At 38.0% G+C, this 25,024-nt stretch overlaps 3 protein-coding genes across 5 annotated transcripts; 2 read left to right on the top strand and 1 right to left on the bottom strand.

The window, feature by feature from the left end:
- The first annotated feature begins 514 nt into the window (after window positions 1-514).
- LOC108136364 lies at window positions 515-2,033 on the top strand. Its single transcript, XM_017257477.2, has 2 exons — window positions 515-763; window positions 1,114-2,033. The coding sequence occupies exons 1-2, from the start codon at window positions 599-601 to the stop codon at window positions 1,900-1,902; spliced, it is 954 nt and encodes a 317-aa protein (XP_017112966.1). The 5' UTR covers window positions 515-598; the 3' UTR covers window positions 1,903-2,033.
- A 4,846-nt stretch (window positions 2,034-6,879) lies between these two features.
- Window positions 6,880-9,497, bottom strand: LOC108136387. The gene is made up of 3 exons (XM_017257499.2): window positions 9,418-9,497; window positions 8,429-8,622; window positions 6,880-7,850 (listed from the first exon to the last, which is right to left on the bottom strand). The coding sequence occupies exons 1-3, from the start codon at window positions 9,438-9,440 to the stop codon at window positions 7,000-7,002; spliced, it is 1,068 nt and encodes a 355-aa protein (XP_017112988.1). The 5' UTR covers window positions 9,441-9,497; the 3' UTR covers window positions 6,880-6,999.
- Window positions 9,498-10,366: 869 nt separating this feature from the next.
- Window positions 10,367-23,464, top strand: LOC121467137. 3 transcript variants are annotated; one of them, XM_041708494.1, is made up of 2 exons: window positions 10,367-10,532; window positions 23,313-23,464. In XM_041708494.1, the coding sequence occupies exon 2, from the start codon at window positions 23,315-23,317 to the stop codon at window positions 23,435-23,437; it is 123 nt and encodes a 40-aa protein (XP_041564428.1). In that variant the 5' UTR covers window positions 10,367-10,532; window positions 23,313-23,314; the 3' UTR covers window positions 23,438-23,464. The 3 variants fall into 3 exon arrangements, with proteins under 3 accessions (XP_041564428.1, XP_041564425.1, XP_041564422.1); XM_041708491.1 differs by having other exon boundaries at window positions 10,367-10,764; XM_041708488.1 differs by having other exon boundaries at window positions 10,367-10,866.
- Window positions 23,465-25,024: the final 1,560 nt, after the last annotated feature.

Below are 25,024 nucleotides of genomic sequence, written 5' to 3'. Positions count from 1 at the left end.
TGGCGTGTCAGTTATTAAATACTAATAGAATGGATTAGGGGCTCCTTGCCAAAAGCTTGGGAATCTGCATTGTGGGAAAACTTAATTTTGGCAAAATTGAGAAACAATAGAAAGGTAACTATTGATTGTTTCTGTTTTGTCTGGAAAATTAAGTGCACGCCTCCAGAAAATTACTGGAGAACTGCAGTGTGTGTGTTAGTCCATGATAATATTGAATTTAAGACTCATAAACTTTGAAACGAAGGTGGTGTAATTTGGCAGGAATATATACATAAATATACGGCCGTTATTAAATGCTGACCCACATTCTGTGTCAGCAAATCCAGTTTTTTCTTCTTTTTTTTTTTGCAATTAAGTCCTTATTAAAACAAATTTGGATTCTTTGCAAATCTGGTTCCATTTACTGCACCCCGAAAATCATAAAATGTCTGGATATGAGACCCCAAAAATCATATATAAGAAGTGGCGGTTCTGGTCACCACATCAAAGCAAATCAAAGCAAACTCTGACTAAGAACAATCCTCAAGGAATTGGCAGAGAACTTTACACAAAAAAACCACATCAATTTGCCAGAGCTCAACATCAATTTTTTGAGAACATGGCTAACAAACTGAGTTTGCTCATCTTTATGAGTGCTATAGCTGTCGGTCTGGCTTTAACCACAACAACAGCAGCCACCAGGGAACCCATGCCCACTACCACTGAAAAGCAGATGAGCAGCGGCCCCATGAAGTCCTTAGACCGACGTGACAAACGGCAATTGGTGAGTGACAAAAAGGATTACTATTTATTAAATATTAATTGCTTATAATAATAATTAATAAACAATATTTTAAAAAACATTTGTCAATTGTTTCCCACAAAAATGTTCATAGCTAAGCATTCCAATGATGTGAAATCATATTATTATGTTAAATAGGGACAACCTTTTTAAATATAACAATGTAAGCCCCTTAAAAAATGTTTCACATCCTAAGAAATACTTGTATTTTGAATATTTTTCTTTAATATTTTTTAGAATATTAAAGCAAAGATCTCTTTTGAAATATAATTCATGTGGCAAACTATTTTGGTGTTATATTTTATAAATCTGACTTTGTTTATATTTTCCAGACTGCGAATGGTGGCCAGAGCAGCTTGGCCGGCTCCAGTGGCTCGTTTCCCATTTTCTTCGATGGGGTGAATGTGAATCCCCCCCTCCAACAGCTGCCGCCCCTCCAGCAACTGCCGCCCCTGCAACAACTGCAGCCCCTGCAGCCCATCACGGTGGTGACGCCCGTGGCCTCCAACTCGAATGCCCAGAGTCAGCAGCCGCAGCAGGGTTGGCTGCCCGCTTTCGGCCAGAATCTGCCCATAATTGGCACCTGGGTGGGTGGGCTGCCCAATTTGATCAGTGGCCTGGGATTGGGCACCCTGAATGGAGGTTTCGGCACACTGGGTGGCCTGAATCTGGGAAATCTGGGCCTGGGCGGAGCGGCTCCTGTGCAACAAGGTGGAGCTGCACCATCTAATCAAATCCCGGGATCCTCGCCGAATCCCCAGGCCAGTTGTCCGTTGACCCAGAAGCTCAGCTGCCGCTGTGAGCCGCTCCTCCAGTTGCCCGGACTGAAGCCCAGCTCGAATCCTCTGAGATCCCAGCTGGTGCAAATCCTGCGGCAGAATGCCCGCAAGAACGACGATGGATCGCAGGAGATGCGGGTGATCCTTAGCAGCGGACATGTGATCTACCAGCGCACCGCCAGGGATCTCGGCCAGACTGGCTACCTGGCCATGCGGATTCAGTCGGGCAGGTACTTCAACATCTACTACAGCGTCAACGACAAGGAGTACACGGTGCGGGCGGATGTCAAGGACACGCCGCCCACCTCCGATTTCGATGACGAGCTGAGCGGTCAACTGTAAAGTGTAAAAAGGAGTTGGCCAATATGGAAATCCTTCGGGTTAACTTTAAGTTTCATTTTTTTTTTTTAATTTAACTGCCCTCTTTTTGTATTAAATGGATTTCCAAGCCAATAAAAAGCTGCATTAAACGATTTGTTTTATCTAAAAATTGGGTTAATGGATCAACGTTTTATTTTTAAGCAAAAAAAAAATTTAGAAATAATTGAAATTTTTCTTTTGAAAGGTAATATTATTAGGCAAAAAAATCAATCATAGGAAAGTCGCTTACCAAACAAAACTTGTTAAATAAAGTGGTAATGTTACTTTAAGAAAAATATATTTGCAATTTGTCTTCAATAATTTTAAGCGAAAGTAGCATGTCTTCAAGGGATTGAAAATCATCAAAAAACACTTAATATGGTCACATATGCTGAGCGAACCCAATTCAAACTCAACCCCTCGAAACTTTCCCATAAACTGTATTAATCCTTTTTTTATTTGCAAACTTCGTTTTTTTTTCGTTTTTGTTGGTTAGCTGCTACAACTACAAACTAGCTGCGAACCAAATAAACAACAATGAAACACATTTCCGGCGATTGCTCTTTTGGGAGAAAAAGTTGAGCTGCAAAGACAAATATTCATGGGTGTGCGGCAATAAACTTGTCTTTTATTGCCATAGATGTTGTTAAAGGGTTAACAAAGGGGTGGCGAGGGCTCTCAACCCAAACAATATCCAGTTTAATTGAGGACTTCTAAATTCAAAGAGCCTGGCAAAACAGCGTGAAATATGTTCAGCAAACAGAGAAAAAATAGAATTATACAAATTGTCTTAAAATCTATATAAATACAGAATAATAACATAATACATTTATTTGAAAAATATAGCAACTTTATATCAAAACTTGATTATTGCATGAACTGTAATTGTGAGCTTCTAACTAAATTAACATTTAAGAAAACTAATTTGTGGCACGTTGAAATATTTGAAAAATTAAATAAAAATTATATAGGCTTAACAAATTTTGATATAAATATGCTAGCCAAAACATACCATTCTTTTCCACAATGGTTCACAGTTTTGTATTATTTTTTCCTGTTCACCGCCACCAGTTGAGTCGTAGTCATGGAAAAGCCTGGAAAAGCATGGAAAAGCCAAGAGAGGGAGGCAAACAAATAAAGAGCTCTATGGGCAAATGGAAATCAAGCTGTAAAATGCCATGTCCCTTACCCCGATGTTCCACTCCTTCGGTTTTGTGCACTCCACTTTCCACACTCCCACTGCTGCCTTTCAAGTTGTGCCGAGAAGTTTAGCAATGAGCCGGGAAATGGAAACTGGCTGGATATGCCCGGAAAAGCGAAGTTGAGTGAATGAGGGCCAGCGGGGCGATGTATAATTAAAAGTTCCCTTTTGTGTCGAAACTGGTAGATCCTCCCAAAAGGCAGCAGCATTTTGATCCTTTCAAGCAGCGATTAGTCAGAAAAACAGCAGCAATGGAAATTCTTGAATTCAGGACAACGGTTTTCCATTTTTTTAAAGAGTTTTCATTTTTGTTTTTAATTTTAAGATAAAGGACAACAAAACAGACACAAAACGCAATATTTCTATTATTTATTTATGCAATACTTAAAATCTAACAAATATTTTAACTCTATTTATAAATAAAAACATAAATTGTATGTTCAGTTAATCGGATTTAAAAGCAACACTTGCGTTCTCTGGTGAAAGAAATAATAATAATAATTAAGCCAGATTAAAGATAAATTTGTGTATGAATCAACATATGTAGATAAATAAATAACTATTTCCATTTGACTGACTATAATACTCAGGATTTAAATGTCAACAAAATTATGCATTTAATTTAAAGGTGAAAAAAATGTATTGACTTATTGCATTTTTAAAATCCATTTTTTTTTTCTGTTTAGCATGTAGCACAAACTGAATTTTGTGTTAATCGAAGGTTTTTTATTTCAGTCAAATGTCGAAGAAATTTATTTAGTTATATTAACCAACCATTTATATTTCAAAACTTCTCCATTTTCGATTTTGGGTCATAAATTTACGATGGTTTCGAATCGATTTCGCTCTCAATTCTGTTCTTAAACCGCTTCCTGCAACTAATTCACCCGCTGGCGGATGAAAGTTGTTCCTGAGGGGGGTTGCATCGAAGGGGTTGTAGCAGGGACGTAGAGGGGGGGAGTGTGGCTGGTAATGAAACCGCATTCCTCGGTGCCCACGCAACTTTTTCACAAATCATAAATGGTCCCAGGTCACAAACACACTATCCGGCTTTTAAGAGCACCTCTTTTCCCCAACACCCCCTACCCGCCCTTTTAACTACCTTTTAAAACCCCTTTTTTCACCCGCTTTAGCCCACTTTAACCACTGGTTATGCCGATTGCAAAAAGTCCTGGGCAACAATTGAAATTGCCGGACTCGTTGATGAGACTTTAAGCTGTGGCTGCAGCTGAAACCACGCCCCTAATTACGTATTACCAGATGACTGCCATTACGTACTTCCTGCCCGCCCCCTTCTACGCCCCTACGCCCCTACGCCATACGCCCCTGTTCACAGCCCCTTTTTAAAGCTGGTGCATCTTAAAGTGCCGAATGGTGCCCAACGCACCATTAAATCCACTGAATGCTCCACATTTCGGTTGGCTTTGGTTTGTTGATGTTTCTAGTTTTGCGTGGGCGGCATTAATGGGCGTGGGTGGGTCAAGGGGTCAAGGGGGGTTGCACAGGGCTAATGTGGAGGACTGTATCCATTAGCTGATATAGCAGAGGAGCAAAGCCAGACTCGTCGCAACCGCAGACCAACGTGAGTGACCGGCGACGACTAGACAGTGCGCAATATGTGTGTGCCTGTGTCTGACCCCCGAGCCACGCCCCCTTAAACCGGGATGCACCTAGCACGAAGCCCCTTCCGTTTGCCGCCCCTGGCTGCCCCCGAAAAAGTGCCGCATTGTGTGGCCAAAAAGCGAAACCGCGACTGCAACTGGCCCCGCAATAGAAAAGACACTGTAAGAAAAACGAGACATTGGACTAGAACAAATACTGCGAAGACAATATAAATAGCAACCAAAATGGTATAACTCAATTGATTAAGGGGCCATTAGAAGTGAATGATTTTTTAGTAATTATTTTAGATCCCTATAATATTAACTAAAGTTTATGCATAATTACAGACAAAACAATTAGATATAATTTACTAAAAAAAATGAAAAGACACTGAAAGAAAGGTGGCATAAAAAATTAAAACACTAAGCACAAATATTTTTTAAATTCAGGGTGTCCAAAAAAAGGTAAGTATTAGCAAATTATCCCCATAAATCTTAACTTAAGATATTGCATCTCTATAGACTAAGCAACTAGAGATAAATTAATAAAAATATGTTTTTTTCGGAAGGGAATAGAAACGACACTGAAAAAACTGGTATAATCCAAGAAAATCTTTGTTTAAGTATTGATTAAATAAATTTGCAAAAATTGATCACATTATAATATCTTTAAAAAATAGTGTAGGTATTAAAATGTTTCTTACAAGAAATAAGAATATTAATGCATTAATATTGTATTATAGTAAAAAAGGCCAGAATATAATATTACATCATTTTATACAATATCCAATTGTTTTTCGAAATGTAAAAGGGACCAGCAAAGCGGCCAGAAAAGGATAACCAGAAAACGAGGACCCATGGTGAACGGATGCGAATCGAGAGCGGAAAGCGTGACAGATAGATGGGCTGGGGCAGCAAGGGGTTAATGAAAGGGGGAATTTAGTTCGAGGCACTGTGGAAATGATTAAAATGTATTAGGCAAAATTAAGTTGGTTAAACAGAGAAAAGAGGCAAAATAAAAGGCGTACAAATGGGGTAAAAACGGATAAAAAAGGCAACGAGCAATGGAACAGGTAGAGCGGGACAATATCATTAGTCCCTTTTAAATAAAAACATTACCCCTATTCCCAGCCATGAATTTCCACGAATGCAAACACTTTTGGGCTAGCCATTCTTTAAGTAGCATTTAATGTGCTCTGGTTTTAAGTGCTGGATATTACTTCGGTTTACGCAGAACAACAAAATCCCACCAAAGCATTTGAGTCTGCAACATTTTGGCAATTGCAGAAAATGCTGTTTTATTAGGCAAAGTTTGAGTTATCTCGGGATAATTGGTTTGCACGAAGGGAGAGGAAAAAGTGATGGCAAAGTTGAGGAAAATGCGGTGAGAATCCCCTGTAACCCGCTCAAAGCTTATTAATCCCACCCCTGCGGACTTGGCAAGCCACTGTAAACAGGTGCAAACCTTGCACAGCAATTTCACCGACCTCCCCTCAACTTTTTCGAACAGTTTTTTCCTTTTTTCCCTCGTTCAAATAGTTGTAAATGGGCGAAAAAACAAACCAACCTGAGATCCACTTGAAAGCGAAAACAAGAAAAATCATTGAAAGGCAACAATGCTGGCACAACAAAAGCAACACGAAATGCAAAGCCAGCGACCACTAAATAAGTGGAGTGCGTGGGCGTGACCGTGGGCGTGGGGGAGTGGAAATGCGGAAAAGCGGATGCAAGAAAGTCCAATGAGCGGAACAATAAAGGATCAAGCGATTCCCGCCAATCATTCAAATGGCGAATATTAGCTGCAAAAGTTGAATGGTGGAAAATTCGTGATTTCTAAAAACACATAAGCAGATATATTTTTTTTTATTTAAAAATACCCAAAATAAATGCGTTTCTTTTATGAAAAACTAATCGATTGATTTAAACAATTTGAATATATAAAATTGAAAGCTTTTTGAAAAAAATAAATCACGAAAACACAAACGCATAAATATTTTTTTAATAATTTACTTTTGTATTTTAAATAAGAAATAAATTCTTTACGTTTAGGAACACATAAATAATGGATTTTTCATAACTTTTTTGTTGATATAAAATTAAAAAAATTGTATTTTTGGAAAGTTAAAATACGTGCGTTAGGTATTTAAAAATATCAAAAATATATTGTTTACTTTTAGGAACACATAATTTATTTTTCACCATTACGTTGTATGAGCACTTTTATTAACATAAAATTTATTCTTGATAAAAAAAAATTTAAAAAAAAAAACACAGGATCTAGATCCTCGCCAGGACCTCGTAGTGCTCCAGACGCACCTCCTCGCCGCCGAAGGGGATGTAGATGCAGCCGTGCGAGGGATGGATCTTTCCCACGCTCAGGCTGTCACAGTAAATGGCCCGTCCGACGTACAGGGCTTCCCCGTCGACATTCGGGCCGGAGGACAGGGCTCCGGGCGCAACATTTCCGTGCGAGGCAGGCACCCACTGGAAGCCCGATCCCGTGAGCACCTGGACATCGGTGAGCTCGTGCTCCGCCTGGGCATATGCGGCATAGGCCTTGCCCTTGGCCGGCACCACCTTGGCGGGCAGCAAGTCGCCGTTGCGGAAAACGCGGCCCACGTAGATGGTGTCGCCGTTGGAGTCGTGGCCGGCCACCAGAGCGCCATCCGGTATGTCCGTGGCCGTGGTGTCGACCCAGCGCTCCGGCTGACACAGCACCTCGTAGCCGAAGATCTTCACCTCATCGGAATCGTAGGGGATGTACAGGCAGCCGTGCGAGGGGTGCACCTTGCCCATGGTCAGGCTGCCGGCGTGGTAGCCCCGGCCGGCGTACAGGAACTCCCCGTCCACGTTGCGGCCCACCTTGACGGCCCCCGGCGGCACCTCTCCGTTCTCCGCCGGCAGCCACTCGTAGTTGTAACCGGCCAGCACCTCGTAGTTCTCCAGCTCGTGCTCCTCGCGCGCATACGCCACGTAGGCCCGGCCCTTGTTCGGGATCACCTTCGCCGGCAGCATGTCGTTTTGGAAGAAGGCGCGGCCCACGAAGATCGTGTCCCCGTCCGAGTCGTGGCCGGCCACCACGGCATTCGGCGGCACGCTGCCGTGGCTAAAGTGCATCCATCTGTGGTCTACGGGAGTGCAGTGTGAATATTAATAAATTTATTAGTAATTTTCAATTTGGTAAAGAAATGTATATCCTCTTCAACCATATTGTTATGTTAATATGGACAATTTATAAACGTAACCACAACGTAACAAGAAAATTATAAGTGATTTGCATTTATTATATTCCTTACGATATTATGAAAAATATAAGATATTTTCAGTATTCATTTGAGGACAACTAAAACACAATTTATAAAGCCATTTGAATTATACGAAATTACAGGGAAAGTGTCACAATAATGTTAAGCTCTTTCAAGTAAGCTTAAGTAATATTCTGGCTTTTGAAGATTTATATATAAATTTTAACTTAAACATGAATAGCTTAAAAATCCTTATCTGCTATTTATGAAACTACTGAGAATTTCATGGTTATTTATCAGACCTATCGAATTGTTTAAAAACCTTTTTTGACTGGTTAGTTACAAGTTACAAGTTGTAACACTAAAATGATGCAGTAAAACGAAATGTAACTGATATCATTAAATATCAGTCCGGTCAAATGGTTTCTTGTTATGGCATCTTGTTGCCCCGATTTGCTTACCTGTCATTTTCCTTGTCCGTTTGTCCGTTCTGCAGCAGCTCCGGCATCCAACTGAAGAGGTGGCCGACTTAATGGTCTTTCCGTGTTTCCGTCCGATGCCGTTGATATGCCGTTGCCTTATCGGAGCACACAAGCCCAGATAAGGGAGCCAACCTTTGATGACTCGGTTCTTGTAAGGCCCATGTTTAAACTCTCTGAAATTAGCCAATTCGATGAAAAGTTCGCTCTAACAGATATGAGGTTAAGCACAATTCAGGAAAATCGCTTTTGCTTAACACAACGGTGGAAATAATAGTTGTGCAGTTTCAAAAAAATATATTATATGTTAAACTTTTTTTTACAATTAGCAGTGAAGAATTGGAAAAAAGCATTTTTAAAAAATATTTCAACGGCAACATCAAATCTACTAAAGATTGGTAACCGTATTATATTCGATAAACATTTACTTTTGATAAACACAATTTATCATTTGCACAATCATTGATCATTGAAATCTTTTTGCAGTTTTAGATTTAGAAAAATTATAAACAGCTCATGTATATTTTACAATGCTAAGTTTTAGTATAGTTGTTTCAAGAATTAATCCACAAACGTTTGGAGGTGCCATTTTGGATTAACATAAAAATGTTTTAGCAAATTAAACAGCTTTTAAATTGTAAGGGCATATTCAAATATAGATTGCTGATATTATTTATTGCAATCAGTCTTTTAAATCTAAGAAATTCCCTCATTCATCGAGTGTTTTGCTGATATTAGCTACCTGTGGATGTCATGGAAATTTCGAAGCTTCGCGGATGTGGGTAAATTTTTACTACGGGACTATCAAGTCGGTTATCAATTAGCAACAATTGGTTGATTTCTGGCCATAAATCGTCGCCTACTAATAGCATAATTAACCATTTGCACTCGCGAAGTGACTTAACAAACACTCGATCGAGGGCGAGTCGTAAAACTCAGTAAGATATAAAGTCATACCCAAAAATACATACATACTAGACAAAAAAGTGACCATTTCAGTAGTGGGTTCTCTTCTGGTATAGAAAATATCTTATTTTTTTAATTTGATCCCGATTATTGAACAGCTCTTTTTTCCTGCCCAAAATTGTAGGAGTTTTCAGAACAACAATGGAAATAATACTACCATAATCAATCAATTAGCTTTAAAATTCAAAGTTTTGGGCCACAACAAAGCAAAGTCAATTCAATTCAGCGATGATATTACTTTTGTAATAGTTCTGGCTCCACCTACGGGACGAAATATGACTTTTTAGGGAAATAACTTTTTAATGCTCGGTTCCGCTGCGGTCCGCTAAGTGGCGCTGAAGCTTTGACCGCAGCTAGCGAAGACATGCTCCGCAGCTAGTGAAGGCACATTTGGAATTTGGCGAAGACATCCGCCATATTTATCGATAGTTAGCGGATACATACTCCGCAAGTAGCAAAGACATACTCCTAAGAAGTGTACTGAAATCGTTAACAGTGAACAAGGGATGGCAAAACATCGATGTTGCCCCGCCAAAGGAAATAGAAAGCAGACAAAAGCGTTGTGCCTCTCCAAAACTGTTCTTGATTATGATGCCGCAATCCAAAGCCCCTGAGCAGTTTTGTTCGAAAATACAAAATCATCGTTTTTGTAACGACAATCGACATTTTCCTAACAGAAATGTGAAATTAAATTCATGCCAACAGAATGTTATCATCGTTTTTCTAACAGCGCTGTAGTGAGTGGAAAACATTGATGATGCCCCGCCAAACTTCGATGACACTGATGTCTTGAAAGCATTGATTTAACCAATATTTCAGCTCTAGACGCGAAGCTCACCACGAAATGTTAGCCAAACGTCGAACTAACGAAAAATGTTAGCCAAATGTCCATCGATAGTCCCTGCCAAACATCGATAGGACCAATATTTTGAACAATCGATGATATCATCGAAGTCTCCCCACCTCTAGCGAAGGAAAGTCGCGATTTTAGCGTAGTAACCAAATTCGTACCAACTTCAGACCTAAAACGAGTGTTTAACTTAGTGGCCGCGCTAAAACGGGGCGAACGCGCTGCAACTTTTTTGGCGAGTGCTGAAACTGCAAACCTAGCCGAAAAGACGTGAGTGGGACAAGGTGTCGCGTGTCGAAGTGTGTGCACTGCATTTGTTTACGATTCTTCGGCGGGGAAAGAGGAAGAGCACACGCAACGTGCAACATTGTTTGTGTGGGTGTTTGTTTGTTTGTGTGACGAAAATACAACAAGTGCAAGCAACAATAATAACAGCAACAACAAATAAAACAACAGCAATTCATATTTGAAACGAGACAGGAACAACAACAACAACAATAAGGGGAGTGAAAAAGCAAAAAAAATAGAAAGAGGGAGCTATTGTTGTTGCCTCACACTGATAGCAATGATTAGTGAAGAATCCGGCGCTACAACAATAAATCAAGTAAAATATACCGCTTAACTTACTAATTTGGGGGAATATATTGGAACCCCTTCTTATCTGGGAACTGAGTGTTTTTCCTGTGTTAACTTTTCGTTTTCGTTTATTGCGGCGCTGTTTTGTTTCGTCACCTACGTGGCCGTGTCAACACGATTATACTCTGCTTATTGGAAAAAATATTGTTCTTAATCAACCTATTTAATGATTAATGAAGAATTCGACGAATACCTCTTGGGCATTAACAGTTGGAACATTTTTATTCTTAAACATTTTTGATGAGCTGTTTAGCGTTATTATCTTTCTCTATAGGCAATAAATGTCAAAATATTCAGTACTTGATTTTGTATTATTATCAAGTTCTTAATAAAAAAAACAAGCCGGTGCAACAACAAATTAGGTAAAAACATCGCTTTAAATGACAATCATTTATTTATACTGCAACATTTTCAACATTTTTGTCAGTTACGTGGGCGACCGGTACTTTAACTACAGTGTGCACTTTAGGGAGTGAAAAATTATTTTAATTCGCTTCTAACAGATAAACTCAAATTTAATGGCTACATTTTTCGCAATCATTGTTCAACATTGTTTTCCAGTTTATGTAGAATTTTTTTTGTTAAATATTTCTAAAAGTTTGCCCCGTTTACATAGTTTATAAAATAAAATATTAATGTTTTATGTAATTTGTGTTATTTTAACTAATAGTAACTTAGTTTTAAATACAGTCGAAATTCAGTAGCCAGCATTAAGAACTTTGTTTTTAATAGAGTATATTAAGCATTTTCTGTAACCAGTTAATTTTTTGTCTACTTTATCGAATTCTTGGCAATTTATGTTGCGGTTTCAGCTCTTTTTCTCGACTTCAATTCTTATTCTTCTGGTTCTTGCTGCAACTTCTTCTTCCTAATGAGAGTGCTTCAATTTCAATGCATTTTTTTTTCCTTTTGCAACTCGCGCTTTTTTCACATGTGTGTGAGAATCTCCAGCTGTGGCGGACTGTGTGGGTTTGCGATTTGAAGTTGCAAAAAGGGGGCGCTTCATTCGTTCGCCGCCCTTTGCCGCCCCCTTATGCCACGCCCCGGTCTCATACCTTTGGGCAGGATTTTCGTTTTATTTTGTCAAAGTTTGTTGCACTTTTCGCAGTCGGCGCGAACAAGTCCTTCGCATCCTGTCTCCTTTTAGCCCTTTTCTGGCGTATCACTCCCCTTTTTTTTATTTCCATCTATTCTTTCTTTTTTTTTATTTAATATATTTTTCCCTTTTCAACAATTAGTCGCAGCTGCTGGAAGTGCAGAAATGCAAAAATGCAGAAATGCAGCGGTAGAAACAGACACAGAAATGGCGAAAGTAGTAGACAAAAGGGTACAGTAGAACCCCAAGTACAACAGCCATGTCAAAAAAAATGGAGTTGGAAAATATATTCAACCATCAACAATAGAATATAATTAAATTCGGTGATACTTTAAACGTTGCTTCTGTAAAACTAATTTGTGTAATTTCTTGAAGACGTTTCTTCACAAAATCTACATAAACTATAAACATAATAAAAACATACTTTCGGCTTGTAATCATTGTTTTAGTTCCAAAAGCAAGTAGTTACGTAAAAAAATAATATAAGTTTTTGTTAGAGGCGAAAGATCACTGTATCTGCATCTGCCTCACATATCTCTGCGCTGGCTTATTTATGTACATATTTCACTTGGCACTTGTTATATTTATACGCTCCACACACACTTACAGCTTCTCTCACCCCCCCTCAGACTCATGTTCCCTTTTGCCCCCAACCCCTTCCCCTCTGTGTCGTCATCAGTATGCCAGTTGTCACTTCATCTTTTTAAATGCGCCTCATGGTTTTCAATTTCGAGAAACAAGTGGCCCAAAAGTGATTCTGCCCAAGTGCCCATATTACATGTACACATAGAGAAAATATATCGATAATTAGCCATTAATAAGACAGTTGTTCAATTCAAATATCCTTTTCTTAATATAAGTCAATGACAAAGGCTAATGCAAATAATTTAAAATCAAATTTATACAAAAAATATTTTTTAAATTGTTTGGTAATAAATATAAGCGTTATATATTTATCATATAAACATTTTAGATTGATTAGACAACATTTTTTGTTAAAACAAAAAAAAAAAACAATTACTTTGTCGAGCTAGAAGAGTGACACTTTTTTATATGGAAATCTATTAAAAAAATTCTTTATAAATTTTATGTAAATGAACATAAACATTTCATATTTATCAGACATCACTTTTTTCGTTAAAAAACCAATAACTTTATCGAGCTAAACAATGTTTATTATGACTTCTATTCTGATAGTGGGATATTTGATAAATAAAATAAATATAAATGACAAAAGGGATTTTCCCCGTGTATGCATTCTTTCTTGACAACCTCCCCCTCTCGTAATTTTTGCCACCCTGACCCCCTTTTCTGTGTTTCACTGACGCCTCTTTGCTTTGGGGCAAACTGCAGTCAAATGAAATAAACCGTTGGAGTTGCTTTAAAAGGAGCTGCGAACACGACAGATATACAGATGCAAACTCAATAAGCCAACTAAATGCAAATTTCAAATTCATCCGTTCAACACACAAACTCTCACACAAATTTGCACACTTTTCGCCAGTATTTTTACCCTGGCGACCGACTTCGTCTTGCCTTGTCTCAAAGAAAAACTCCGCTCCAAAGTTCACCCCACCCGTATGCCCACACCCATCCCATACAAACTGAACCATTGCATATCCCATCCCATACCATCCCATACCATCCCATCGCCCCACTCAGAACTCTTTGGAGCGGTGTAAAATCATTATTCGTCATGCTCAGATTGCCGTACTTGAACGACCAGGTAGACGTGTTCGCATACAACTCTATAACTCTGTCACACTCACCTGGTCTTTTGCATTTGGAAGTTCTCAAGGAAAAACTATGACAGCCGATGGCGGGTTATTTAGGTGTGAATCGCCCTTGGGAATGGGAGGGGTTTAGGTGAGTGATTTTGCCGGAAAATATATGTTGCACTGGTGGTTATGAAACCGATTCAAACTTTTGTACGACAGTTCGAAAAACAAATTTTAGTAAGGGAGTTTATATTCCACCATTTGGTTTGTCTGAACAACAGTTGTAAAATGTATCTTAATTGTAAAAATTAAACCTTTCCTTTATATAATATTTTTATAGAACAAGTATTTCCATTTCCTTATAATAGTTTTTTGATAGTTGTTTAGTACAGATTTAATTGTTTCAAACATTTGTATGAACTCAGTTTTCAAAAAAGGTGATAAAAGAGGACTAAATCCAAAAGTACATAGGATTATTAAGGATTAAAACTCAATATATTTTGTAATAATTACCTTACGAATAAAATCATATATTTTGGGCGAAGTTTGCGATGTAATCTGCACACCTGTTGATTATGGTCGCTTTTGTTTTGACCAACTTGCACCGAGCTAGTGATTTTCCGTGGCAAAAACGTGACCCGAATCATACACTCGTGCCATTAATGGCCACTTTAGACTCGAACAAAAGAAAAAAGCGAAACAGTAAAAATTAATTATGAACAAAAACATTGCGCATTTATCATCATTCATTCATATTAACTTGGCCTATCAGCATTTTTCATCATTCCCTCAAATCGCGGCCCATTAAAGGCCGGAAAGAAATAAAACGAAATGAATATGAGAATAATGAAAATTAAGGCAAATATGCAAAGGGCGACACGCTACGTTGACTGTTTGTTCTGAGCTGGCCAACAAAATTTTGATGATGGCCTCCGAAAAGGAAGTCAGTTTTTTGGGTCTCTGTTTTTTTTTTCTCTGTTTAAGAAAGCACGAGAGCCTTCGCAATTGCACAAATTGCCTCAGCGAAGTGAGAGAAAATTCGGGGGAAAGCCCGCCGACATGGAAAAGGAAACTCCTTGGCTCCATTAAAAGTTGGGCCATTTGACATCGGCCGCGTTAGCCCCGCTGTTGCGCCCCCGAAAAAAGAAGTTTTAATGGCCTTTCCACGAAATCTTCTCTGGGACACGTAAGCCCTTTTGTCAAGCTTCTCTTTTGCGCGGTCAAAAAGAAAGACCGAGAAGGAGTGACGTCAAGAAAGGCATGCAAAGAGAAGTCCGCACTGTAAAAAAACCAAACTACGCAATGTAATAATCAAAAAATGCTTATAAAAATCTCAACGCTAAAAGTATATTCTTAGAATTGTATAACTCATTTATTTTAAAATTCAAAAGACAGGTTTACTTAGCGACGCACTGTCCAAAAAGTTCACTTAATACTTTTTAAAGTTTAATGTAAACGGATCAAAGTTGCTTAAATTTGTTATATCGTGCTAGGATTCTGATAAAATTTTGGGTTTAAAATTAAGCTTTTTGGTAATTAGAATGGCAAATTTGATTCTACGCAGATACTTTCAATTGAAATTATAAACTGATCATTTTTAGATAAAACAAATTTAAAGAACGTAAAATTTGGTCAATATCAAATACATATATTAAAATATTTGTGAATAAAATTAAACATTTTTTCAATAATATCAGTAAAACATTAACCTGATTTCTTTCCGTGCAGGTAATAAACAAACTGAGAGAAAGAGACGACAAGAAAGTCATGCAAAAATAATGAAAATAATGGGGCTAATAATATGCCATTTCAAATCAATAAAGTTCTGAAAATATATAAATCGATAAAAAATACATTTCATGCTCGATTTAATCGTATTGAAGGTATTTATGTTATTTTTTAATTTTATGTTAAATGGGAATCACATAAGATATTATTTTTGGCTTTTAACAACAATGTTTAAAACAAATATAAAAATTTAACAATAAAAACACAAAGTTCAAAAAGTTAATAAATGTTACACATTTTTATATAAAAATGCATTCAATGCGAACAATTTACTTAAATTTAACCTGTACAAACCTCTACATCACTCTAAAAAAAACTCGTTTGATTTAATTTAATATTGAATATTAAACGGCAGTATAAATTAATTGGTCGATAATAATTGTTTAATCAATGCTTCTGTATAAGAGTCAGTCAACTAGAAAGTAATAAAATTAAATAGTAATATATTTCACGTTCGAAATATGCCTTCGGTTTGAATACCCAATATAATAATTGATTTTTTTCGGTGCCCCGCGAGCGAGTTAAATGTGTGGAAATGCAAATGAAATGAAATAAAATAAGAGGAACGCATTTGGCATGCTTATCAGTTTTTAGCTCAGAATAAAATAAAAAAAAAAACCGAAACGCCTCCTCATCGGAAACTTTGTTGCCAATTTGCATACAATGCAGTTTGCAGTTTTCAGTTTTCCGTTGGCAGTTTGCAGTCCGCAGTTTACATTTCACTGTCCCGATTGTTACAATTTGAGCAGTTTGTTTTTATTATTTGTACTCTATTTATTCGGTTTAGTTGGTGCACAATGTCAAAGTCATTTGATTGCTGATGTGTACAGGCTTCGCCTTTCAATCGATTCTTCGATAAACGTTGCTGGCCCAGCTCTGCTCGTCCATTCTCGTTTTATATGTTTTTTTTTGTTGTCATCAGAGAAGTTTCGGGTTCATTGACTCAGTTGCGAGTTGCGAGTTGTACGAGCATTTCGTTTGCTCGCCATCTGGGCTGGGGTGTTAATTGCTTTTTGTTTTAATTGTCAATTTATTGGGGCCGCATCGAACGCACTCTAACACTAATTTGTGGGCAAAGCCTCTTTGAAGGCTATTTTCTTAAGGATTTTGTTATGGTCCCTGGAAAATGACAGCCGTTAACACTAAAAGAGCTACAGTGAGGACTCTGTAAAGGGGCCACTTTCAGCATTGACAAATTACTCGTAATATTACTAATGTCATTTCTGTAACTATGGACTTAAGAAATAATTATCAAAGTTAAATGTTACCAAGTCTTTAAGTTATCTGACAAGTACTAAGATATACAATACATTTTCATAAAGAAAGGCAACATTTAATAAAATATGACATACTACGTTAAAATAAATATACATCTGGGTCCCATAGAAGGGAAGGGAACATTTAAATACTTGTGCAACATTTTATCTGGGGCTTAATGTATGAAAGCAAAAGCAACAAAAGCTTTGCATATTTATGTGATTTCCACACATTGCCAAAAATTCTGGTAGTTGGTTGCCATTTAAGCCAGTCACACCCACAAAAGTTGGCCTGTTTTTTGATTGCCTGTTGATGCCTGACGGCTACTGAGGAGCTTATGGCCCAAAGCTCCTGGACTGTTAATTACAAACAAACGAGTGCTCACTGATGCGTCAGCCATCGGAAATTATATTCAGGGAACTGTTGAGTGTGGTCGGTATCGCAAAATCTTTCCCTTCTAGCCGGGCTCATGCTCATAATCTATGCCCGGCCAGGTTCAATGCACTTGTCGATTTCACAGCTGAATAAAGTCGGCCACTCCTCCGTCCGTCCGTCCGTCCGTCCATCCGTCTGTATCGTATATACCACGTATATCTCCCTCGGATCCGGCGCTATATTTATACAGCAGTTGACATAACACAAATTGAATTATAACATTTTTACCGTCTCCGCTTTCTCGGGCATCGAGCGTGTTTTTTTTTTTTTTTTCTGTACGTGTTCCGGTGACGTTCGCGTATCGTGTGTAACGCGATCAGACGTTAAGTTTTAATTAACACATTTTCCAGGGACCCAACTCTGTGCTCCGATCGGGAGTAATGGGGGGGTTTAGGGGATTTTAGGGGGTTAAGCGGAACGTTAGTCACTAGTCACGTTAAATCCAACGGCGCTGCGCTTCGCTGTGCAAATATGCCGAGAATATTCGCTCCATTGCATCCGACAGTGCTTGGCGGAGGGCCAATCCCGGTCCGAGTCCCAATGCCTGTCAACTACCCCCGGGTTTAGATAACGCCCAGAAAAAGCCCCAACCTGGTACTACCGTACCGCGACAGCAGTGATGCCAACTACATTATTTCATTACCGACATTCATCAACTTTTTATGGCGTAACATTTGCAGATTACAAGAAACTTAATGGGTTTTTACTTCGGAACTTATGTCACTCGCTTGTCTTGAAATTAGAAAATAAATGTTTCCTACCTGGTTTTGGTTAAATTCATCTATAAACTTTTAGCTGCAAAACGAGGTCTTTACTTCGTAACTTTTTAGAATTTTAAAGTATGAAACAACTATAAAGAATATTTTATTAAGAGTGAACTTGAATTTAATTAACTGCGGTGAGCTATTTAAGACTCCACTGCAACTTAAACTGTAAAAGATGAAAACAAATATTTTTTACAACAATTTTAGTAAGCTCGGAGAAATTCAAAATATTCTATTTACATAACAACAAGTTATTCTGCCAACTCCCTCCTATTGCATATTTTTAGAAATCACAATTTCAATTTCTTTTGTCAAATGGCATTAAACAAAAAGCAATCATATAAAAAGGCAGCATTGAATTACGTTGTCTCAACTTTATTATTTGTTTATCAATATTCCGAAATACTCAGTCGCAGAATGCTTAGATAAATAACAGTAACGATGAACTAGTTGATAGTAGTGTGATTCAGAATTTTGTTTGCTGTCGCTTATAAAAATATTCCTAGAAATAAAATCAAAGTAAATATGTTATCGACACTTGTATTGAAATTGTGTTATTTATTTTATGCCAAAGAGAAATGGTCTCACGGAAATTGAAGAAAATAGTTGAACCATAAACTCTCACATTTTATTTATTATTTATCAAACACAAGACGTTTCAGTTGGTTGCAGCCAATAGTCTTTAAAGTCTGCAAAATATTTTTAAATCGAACAACAACCTTGCCTAAAAACGCATTTAATTGTGGTCCGCAAAGTTCTCATTTTATTTTAATAGCCACATTTCATTTTGGTCTGGAATGTTTGGCAATGCAGCCTGATAAGTTATTCTTTTCATATGAAAATTAAATGGAAACAATAAACAAGCACAGTAGCTTTGGACCACAAAAATGCTTGTTTATTTGGATTTTGAAAACAAATCATAATAGTCCATGGACTTACTGTTTTAATTAAATTAAAAATGCCTGCATTTGCTTTATTTACCGGGGATTAGGGATTGATGTTTTGGCATTGCTATGGATTTATCGCCGTCGTATGCTTTTGAAAGCATCCAACATCCAGCATCCAGAACTGACGGGATTATAGCCAAGTAAGACAACTCAAAACTTGGGGGGCTGCTGCATATTGTCTGAAGTAATTTATAATATCACGACGTGACGTGCTTTTGCCTGATAAATGAGCCAAATGTCGCCACGGAGTCAGTTTGCTAAATAATAAACTCTCGCCAGTGGAGAGGAGGGGCAAATAATGTGGATAGCCACGTTTCGTTGGAAAAATAGAATGGCTACGCTCTGCCGACTGGGATCAGCCCCAATTTCCACCCACTTTTCCACCACCACCCCCGAAATCCCAGTTTCTTGCGCCTTTCTAACTGCGCTTGAGCCGCAGCGTTTTGTTTTCGCACTTTGCGCGCTTTAGTTTCGGAATTTTCCATCAAATCATCAACACTTCCCGCAGAAAGCGTGTCTCAACATTATTTATGCAGATTTTCTTTCTACTTTTTGCCCGCGTTTCCCAGGAACAAAAGACAAGAGATAGTAGTGGGCGCAACAAGCGTGTGAACTAGCGCCAGGCTATTTCTCATATACAGTGGGATAAATTGGAAATGTTTTGTATATAAATTCTTATAATGCTTTCATTTCCAAATGTATGAAATAAGTTTCTTGATATCTCTCAATATTATTACACGACGCTGTTTAGAGGTTATTTAAGAATGAAATATGGTAAACAACTGTTTAAAACACTATTCAGAAAAAATACAAAAAGAAAAAAATGTTAAAATAAAATACATTTCTTGATGCAACTCATTAATAGTATAACACGCGCACGCGATAACAGCATTCAAATATAAATATTGTAGTCTACCGAATTTTAGAAGAATCCCTACAATTCCCAACTAACTAAAAAACTCCAAAAAATAGTTATGTAAACTTAATTTTCACAACCCGTTTGCCATCTACTGTATAGCAGTGTCGAAAACAAAATGCCATTAAGCTTAAGTTGGGCATAACATAAGAACAAAAACATCTGAGAGCTGTTTGTGGAAATAAAAAACACAAAGTCCCATAAAATAAAGTAGGAAAAACTCTTCGTATGCATAAACAATTTAATGCGTTCTCTGTGCGAGTGCGTATGTGTGTTTGTGTGTTTGTGGGTGGTGTGTGTGTGTGGCAATACAATACAATTTACACGCTTATTAATTTTTACAAGACTTTAACCGACACTTGAGCCAAACAACAAACAGCCAACAACAAAGGCAACAAAAACTGGAGCGAATGCTTTCCAACGTGTGTGAATGTTTGCCAACATTACTCACACACACTCACACACATACACAGCGCACCTCTTCAAACAAAAATTCAACTTGGTTTTCGGTTTTTTTTTTTCTTTACTCTTTTTGGTTATTTCTATTATTTGCGTGGAAGCTGTGGAAAAAAAAGAAAAGAGTGAAAAGGGGTCCTCTGTTGCCGTAGTAACTTTGCTCTAAAAAGTTTTGGCACCCATTTCGGCAGAGGCTTTGGGTGCGGGTAAATATATAAGCCACAATTTTAGCATGTAAAATATGGCCAAAAGGAATTTATATTTTTATTTATTTTTTAATATCAAAACTTTTCGACATACGAAAGCAGCAAAGCGTAGAATGTGGCAAGCCAAAGAACAAGCTGGGCCCTTGAGGGGTTTCTGTCATATGTGGAAACACATTTTGCCAGTTCATGCACAAAGGCAAAATTGTCTGTGAAAGGCAGCTCCCTTTCAGATCTAGTTAAATCAACTACTAAAAGTTATTCAATGCAGTACAGGAATAAAATAAATAATATGTTCACACATAAAAAAGTCGTTTATTTGTTATTTATTAAAACTCAAGTTGTTTTATTCAGGCTTTTAAAAATATTTTTTTTACGGTTTTTTTTTTTCATAACTTAGTCAAAATAAATAAGACACACAGCATTTTTTTTAACATTTCCGAGTTTTGATAAGGGGTTACATCACGACTTTTTGCGAAATTGCCGCCCTTTTTCTCCAAGTGCAGTCACGCCTTCTTTATGCCATGTCCTTGCTTGTTGTGCTCCTGCTTTTCGGGTTTCTGAACGAGTGGGAGAAAGTGACCAACAAGTTGGCAGGATCAGATGGCAGGAAGTACACGAGCACACACGCTGGAAAAGTGCATGTGTAATTGGGAATAACGGGATATATGTTTGCACCAACAGCCAAAGGTGAAATGTGAAAGAAAAATGGAAAATGAAAAGCGAAAAGGAAAGGCCAAGAAAAAATGGATGAAGAAAAACTTCTGCGACGAGGACAAATTGCCAGCTTCTGGAAAGTTTTGCCCAGGCCAAAAGAAAATAGTTTCTGATGTTGAACGAGTGACGAAAGCAGCACACACACACACACACACACAAGTCATTCGTGAAAACTTGTTGTCTGTGTGGACGGGAAATTGTGCGTGTGCAAGTGGGCGTGCGTTTTCTTTTTTGCCAACAAATAATTTCAATTTTTAAATTAATTAAAGTTTTGCGGAATGGTAAAAGTTTACTTTTAAAATTTGGAGCGTGGCAATTGAAAGAGAATTAATGATAATGCGAATCGGAAAATACTTTGTAAAGCGTTTTTTTCTCTCTAAAGTCAACTATAATCAGGGTATAATTGAAAAATGTGTTTAAAATCAAATTAAAGCTGTTTTCATAGGCACAACAGTTTGAATATCAAATAACTTAACAAGGTGTTTAAATAACATGAACCCAAAAAGTTATTAAATTTAAAATAGCATTTTATATTACTGATAATTATTGACAAAAGTAATGTTTGAAATTATGTTGCGAGTCTATCAATAAAAATGAAATGTATAAAAAATGTTATGGGTTTACTGACAAATATCAACTAAATATGCCAAAAATATACTTCAGATCTAGTAATGAAGTTGAAGTTGTTGAATGATTAAATAATGCTGCCTTTTTGCATACTTTTCCAAAAATAAAGAATGTTCCGATTGGCCTTTAAGCTGTTTAAGTTCACCCAGAACAGAACCACTCTTTGGCAGTACATTTTTCGCTTTGAGGCTCTTTGCTATCTGCTATATGCTATATGCTTGCCACTTGTTATATCGCTCCGGCTTTCTGTGTCTATCATCCTGGCCTGCGCCACCTCACTTCCGCTCATATGTCGGCGCTGGGAAAGTTGAGAATTTAAAGGAATTATAAGTACTCGAGCATCTGACACGTCGGCCGCACTTGGGAGAGTTGCCGGGGACTTGGCAGTTGGCAGTTGGCAGTTGTCAAGTGTGCTCCGGCCACTCACTATCCCTCTTCCCTAACCTTTCCTGCCTTTTCCAACCCGTTTTTCTCCCCCATTCAGAATTGAGTGGGGAAACCCAGTGACGAATGTCGCCTGAAACTCATATGCACTCTCCGGCGCCTTGAAGGCAAATAGTTTGAGGGATTTGCAACGAGAATGTCGGCAATTACAGTCAAACTTCTACGCTTAGAAATTGATAACCCTGTCATGAGCTGGGATGTTGTTAAATGCAAATCAGAAGAATGGTTAGGTATTCCAAATCACAAGCAATCAAACATATCATTTGCGGTAAAGTTAACCTTTTAAATAACATATTGTAAATTGTATGAAGACTTAACTGAACTATAATTTGTATTATTTGCTTATAAAGAAAATCTAACATAAAGTATTAAAACTGAAATTATTAAAGTAAATTTAATGTGTTTATCATTTCTGAATATTATACATTCATACATAACATGGAAGAAATGTTTTACTTCAATAAATTTCAATGCCATTTTCTATTATTATTTGTTATTGAAAATAAACTCACCCAGCAGAGTTTAACAAAATGTGTATGACATATTGAGCATATATTTTATTTCATCATTAAATCGAAAAAAAATGTTTCTGGGCCCAGATTGTGTGTAGCACCCATATCACTTGGATAAATAATAAATAAATAGGTATCCATTAAACTTCACTGTACTGCAAGGCACTTAAAGTCTGGGAAAACAGCTGGTAAATGTCTTGTGTGTAAGCGGCTTATGTGCCACTCCCTCCGCCCCCTTTTCATGTGCCCCTGCGCCCCTGTGCCCCTTGACCCCCTTGGGAGTCACGTTCATATGTCATATTGAAAAGGAGAAGAACAAATGTATCGTGGATGATTTCTAATCAAATATATCATGTGCTCCGTCGCCCAAGCAGGGAAATTGTGTTTGCACTTTTCTTTCCTCTCTGTTCTTCTCCTTATTTTCTTCGTTTCGTTTCGTTTCGTTTTTTGTGTTTCATTTTGTATTTTCTTGTATATTTTGTTTGTGATGTGAGGTGATTAATAATATTACCATGTTTGCCGTTTCATCTGCAGGTATGACGGAGGAAATAACCGGCGATTGGAGCTATTACGTGTATATATCGCTAACGTTGGTTCCAGTCTATTTGGCATTTCGGCTCATTAAGTCACTGGGCTGGCAGCTCTTCGTCAACAACTGAGCAAACACACAGAAGTTGCAGCCGTCATCAGAAGAATCCGTGGAGGAAAGATCCAAAGAGGTGCGTAGTCACTTGAGGTTGCCACTCAGAAGCGGTCGAGTGTCGAGTGCCGAAAGTCGAAAGTTGAGTGTCGATAGTCGTGGTCGAGTGGCAAACACTGAAACTTGCAAGCTACCAGCGGAAAAGTCAAAGAGTCAGTCGAACCGAAGTGCGAATTACCCTATTAATCCTTAAACTTTGTAAACTCCAAAATAGAGTTAGAGACCTAAAAAAGTATCTTATACTTATCTTTGCATTTAAAGTTCAATGAATCAATGTGTATGATGCCTAAAAAAGTACTCTGTACATAAATCTCTTAGTTCTTGTTTTTAAATTTGTCTGTTTAACTATACTTTATTTAATATACTTTTAAAGTTATCTTATTTTTGTGTTTGCATTATCAGTGGATCAAAGTGTATGATATATTAATATTATTTAATATATGTTAAAAGTTATCTTATTTTTCATTTGCATTCTTTACTAAAAGAGATCAAAGAGTATTAAGTACTTAGATTTATGTGCGCTATTTTGTTCAGTTGTCCATTCATAGCATAAACTTTCATTATTCGTCTTGAAACAAAGTTGGTCCAACTCAGAGATTAACTGAAATCCAAAGGCATTTATTTTAAGTTGCAAACTGATAGACTTTAAGCCTTTGAATGGAGAGCATCAAATAACTTTGCGGCCAACAATAATTCGTGGAAAACTATTTAAATATGCTTAACGTAAGTCCTTTGCTTTTTCCCTTTGCAGCGTGATATAAACGTATATATATTTGTTAAAAATGCAATAAATGGAAGGCTAGAGGACTAGAGAGAGAGCGGCACAAGAGTGATAAAAAGGGGTCCAGAGCAGCTGCCAGGATAGCCAGGATAGCCAGTAGTGCCAGGATCGTGTTGTGCTGCTGTGTTGTGTTGGCCAAGCCGAGTTGCTGCTGCTGCTGGCTGGCCGAAAAAGGAGCAAACAAAAGGCGAGGCGATGCCAAGCAGCAATCAACGTCATAAGCAGGAGCAGCAGCAGGACCAGAAGCCGAAGTCGAAGCAGGAACAGGAACAGAAACCAGAACACGGACCGGAACAGGACCACCACGACGGACGGAGTTATTGTGGTGGCACCGCCAAGCCGCCGCCGCAGCAGCATAAGCATCAGGATCCACATCCACTGTAGGGACAGCCACCTAGCCACCCAGTCACCCAGTCACCTAGCCACCTAGCCACCCAGTCACCTAGCCCACCCACCACATCTACCCATATCCTTAGCAAACAAGAGGAACTGCTGGCATCACAAGGCAGAAGCAACAGCAGAAGCAACAGCAAAAGTCAAAGCAAAACAACTCTCGCTTTGAGGACCTCAAGAAAACCAATTTACATATTTAAGCTTTGGGCAAACGCAAAGCGTAGCAGCAACTAGGAGCAATCAATAGGAGCTGGAAAAAAAAAGAGAGAGAGTGCCTCTGGGAAGAAGGACCTAACCAGAGACCACACCAGACCAGACCAGTCATCCTCATCCGCATCCGCATCCGCTGTATCAAAAGGCCAGTTAGCTGAG

The sequence above is a fragment of the Drosophila elegans genome, unplaced genomic scaffold, assembly GCF_018152505.1.
Source record: "Drosophila elegans isolate 14027-0461.03 unplaced genomic scaffold, ASM1815250v1 contig_149, whole genome shotgun sequence".
Lineage (NCBI taxonomy): Eukaryota > Metazoa > Arthropoda > Insecta > Diptera > Drosophilidae > Drosophila > Drosophila elegans.
Note: the sequence above shows the minus strand (reverse complement) of the source record. Positions and strands in the feature narration are given on the sequence as shown.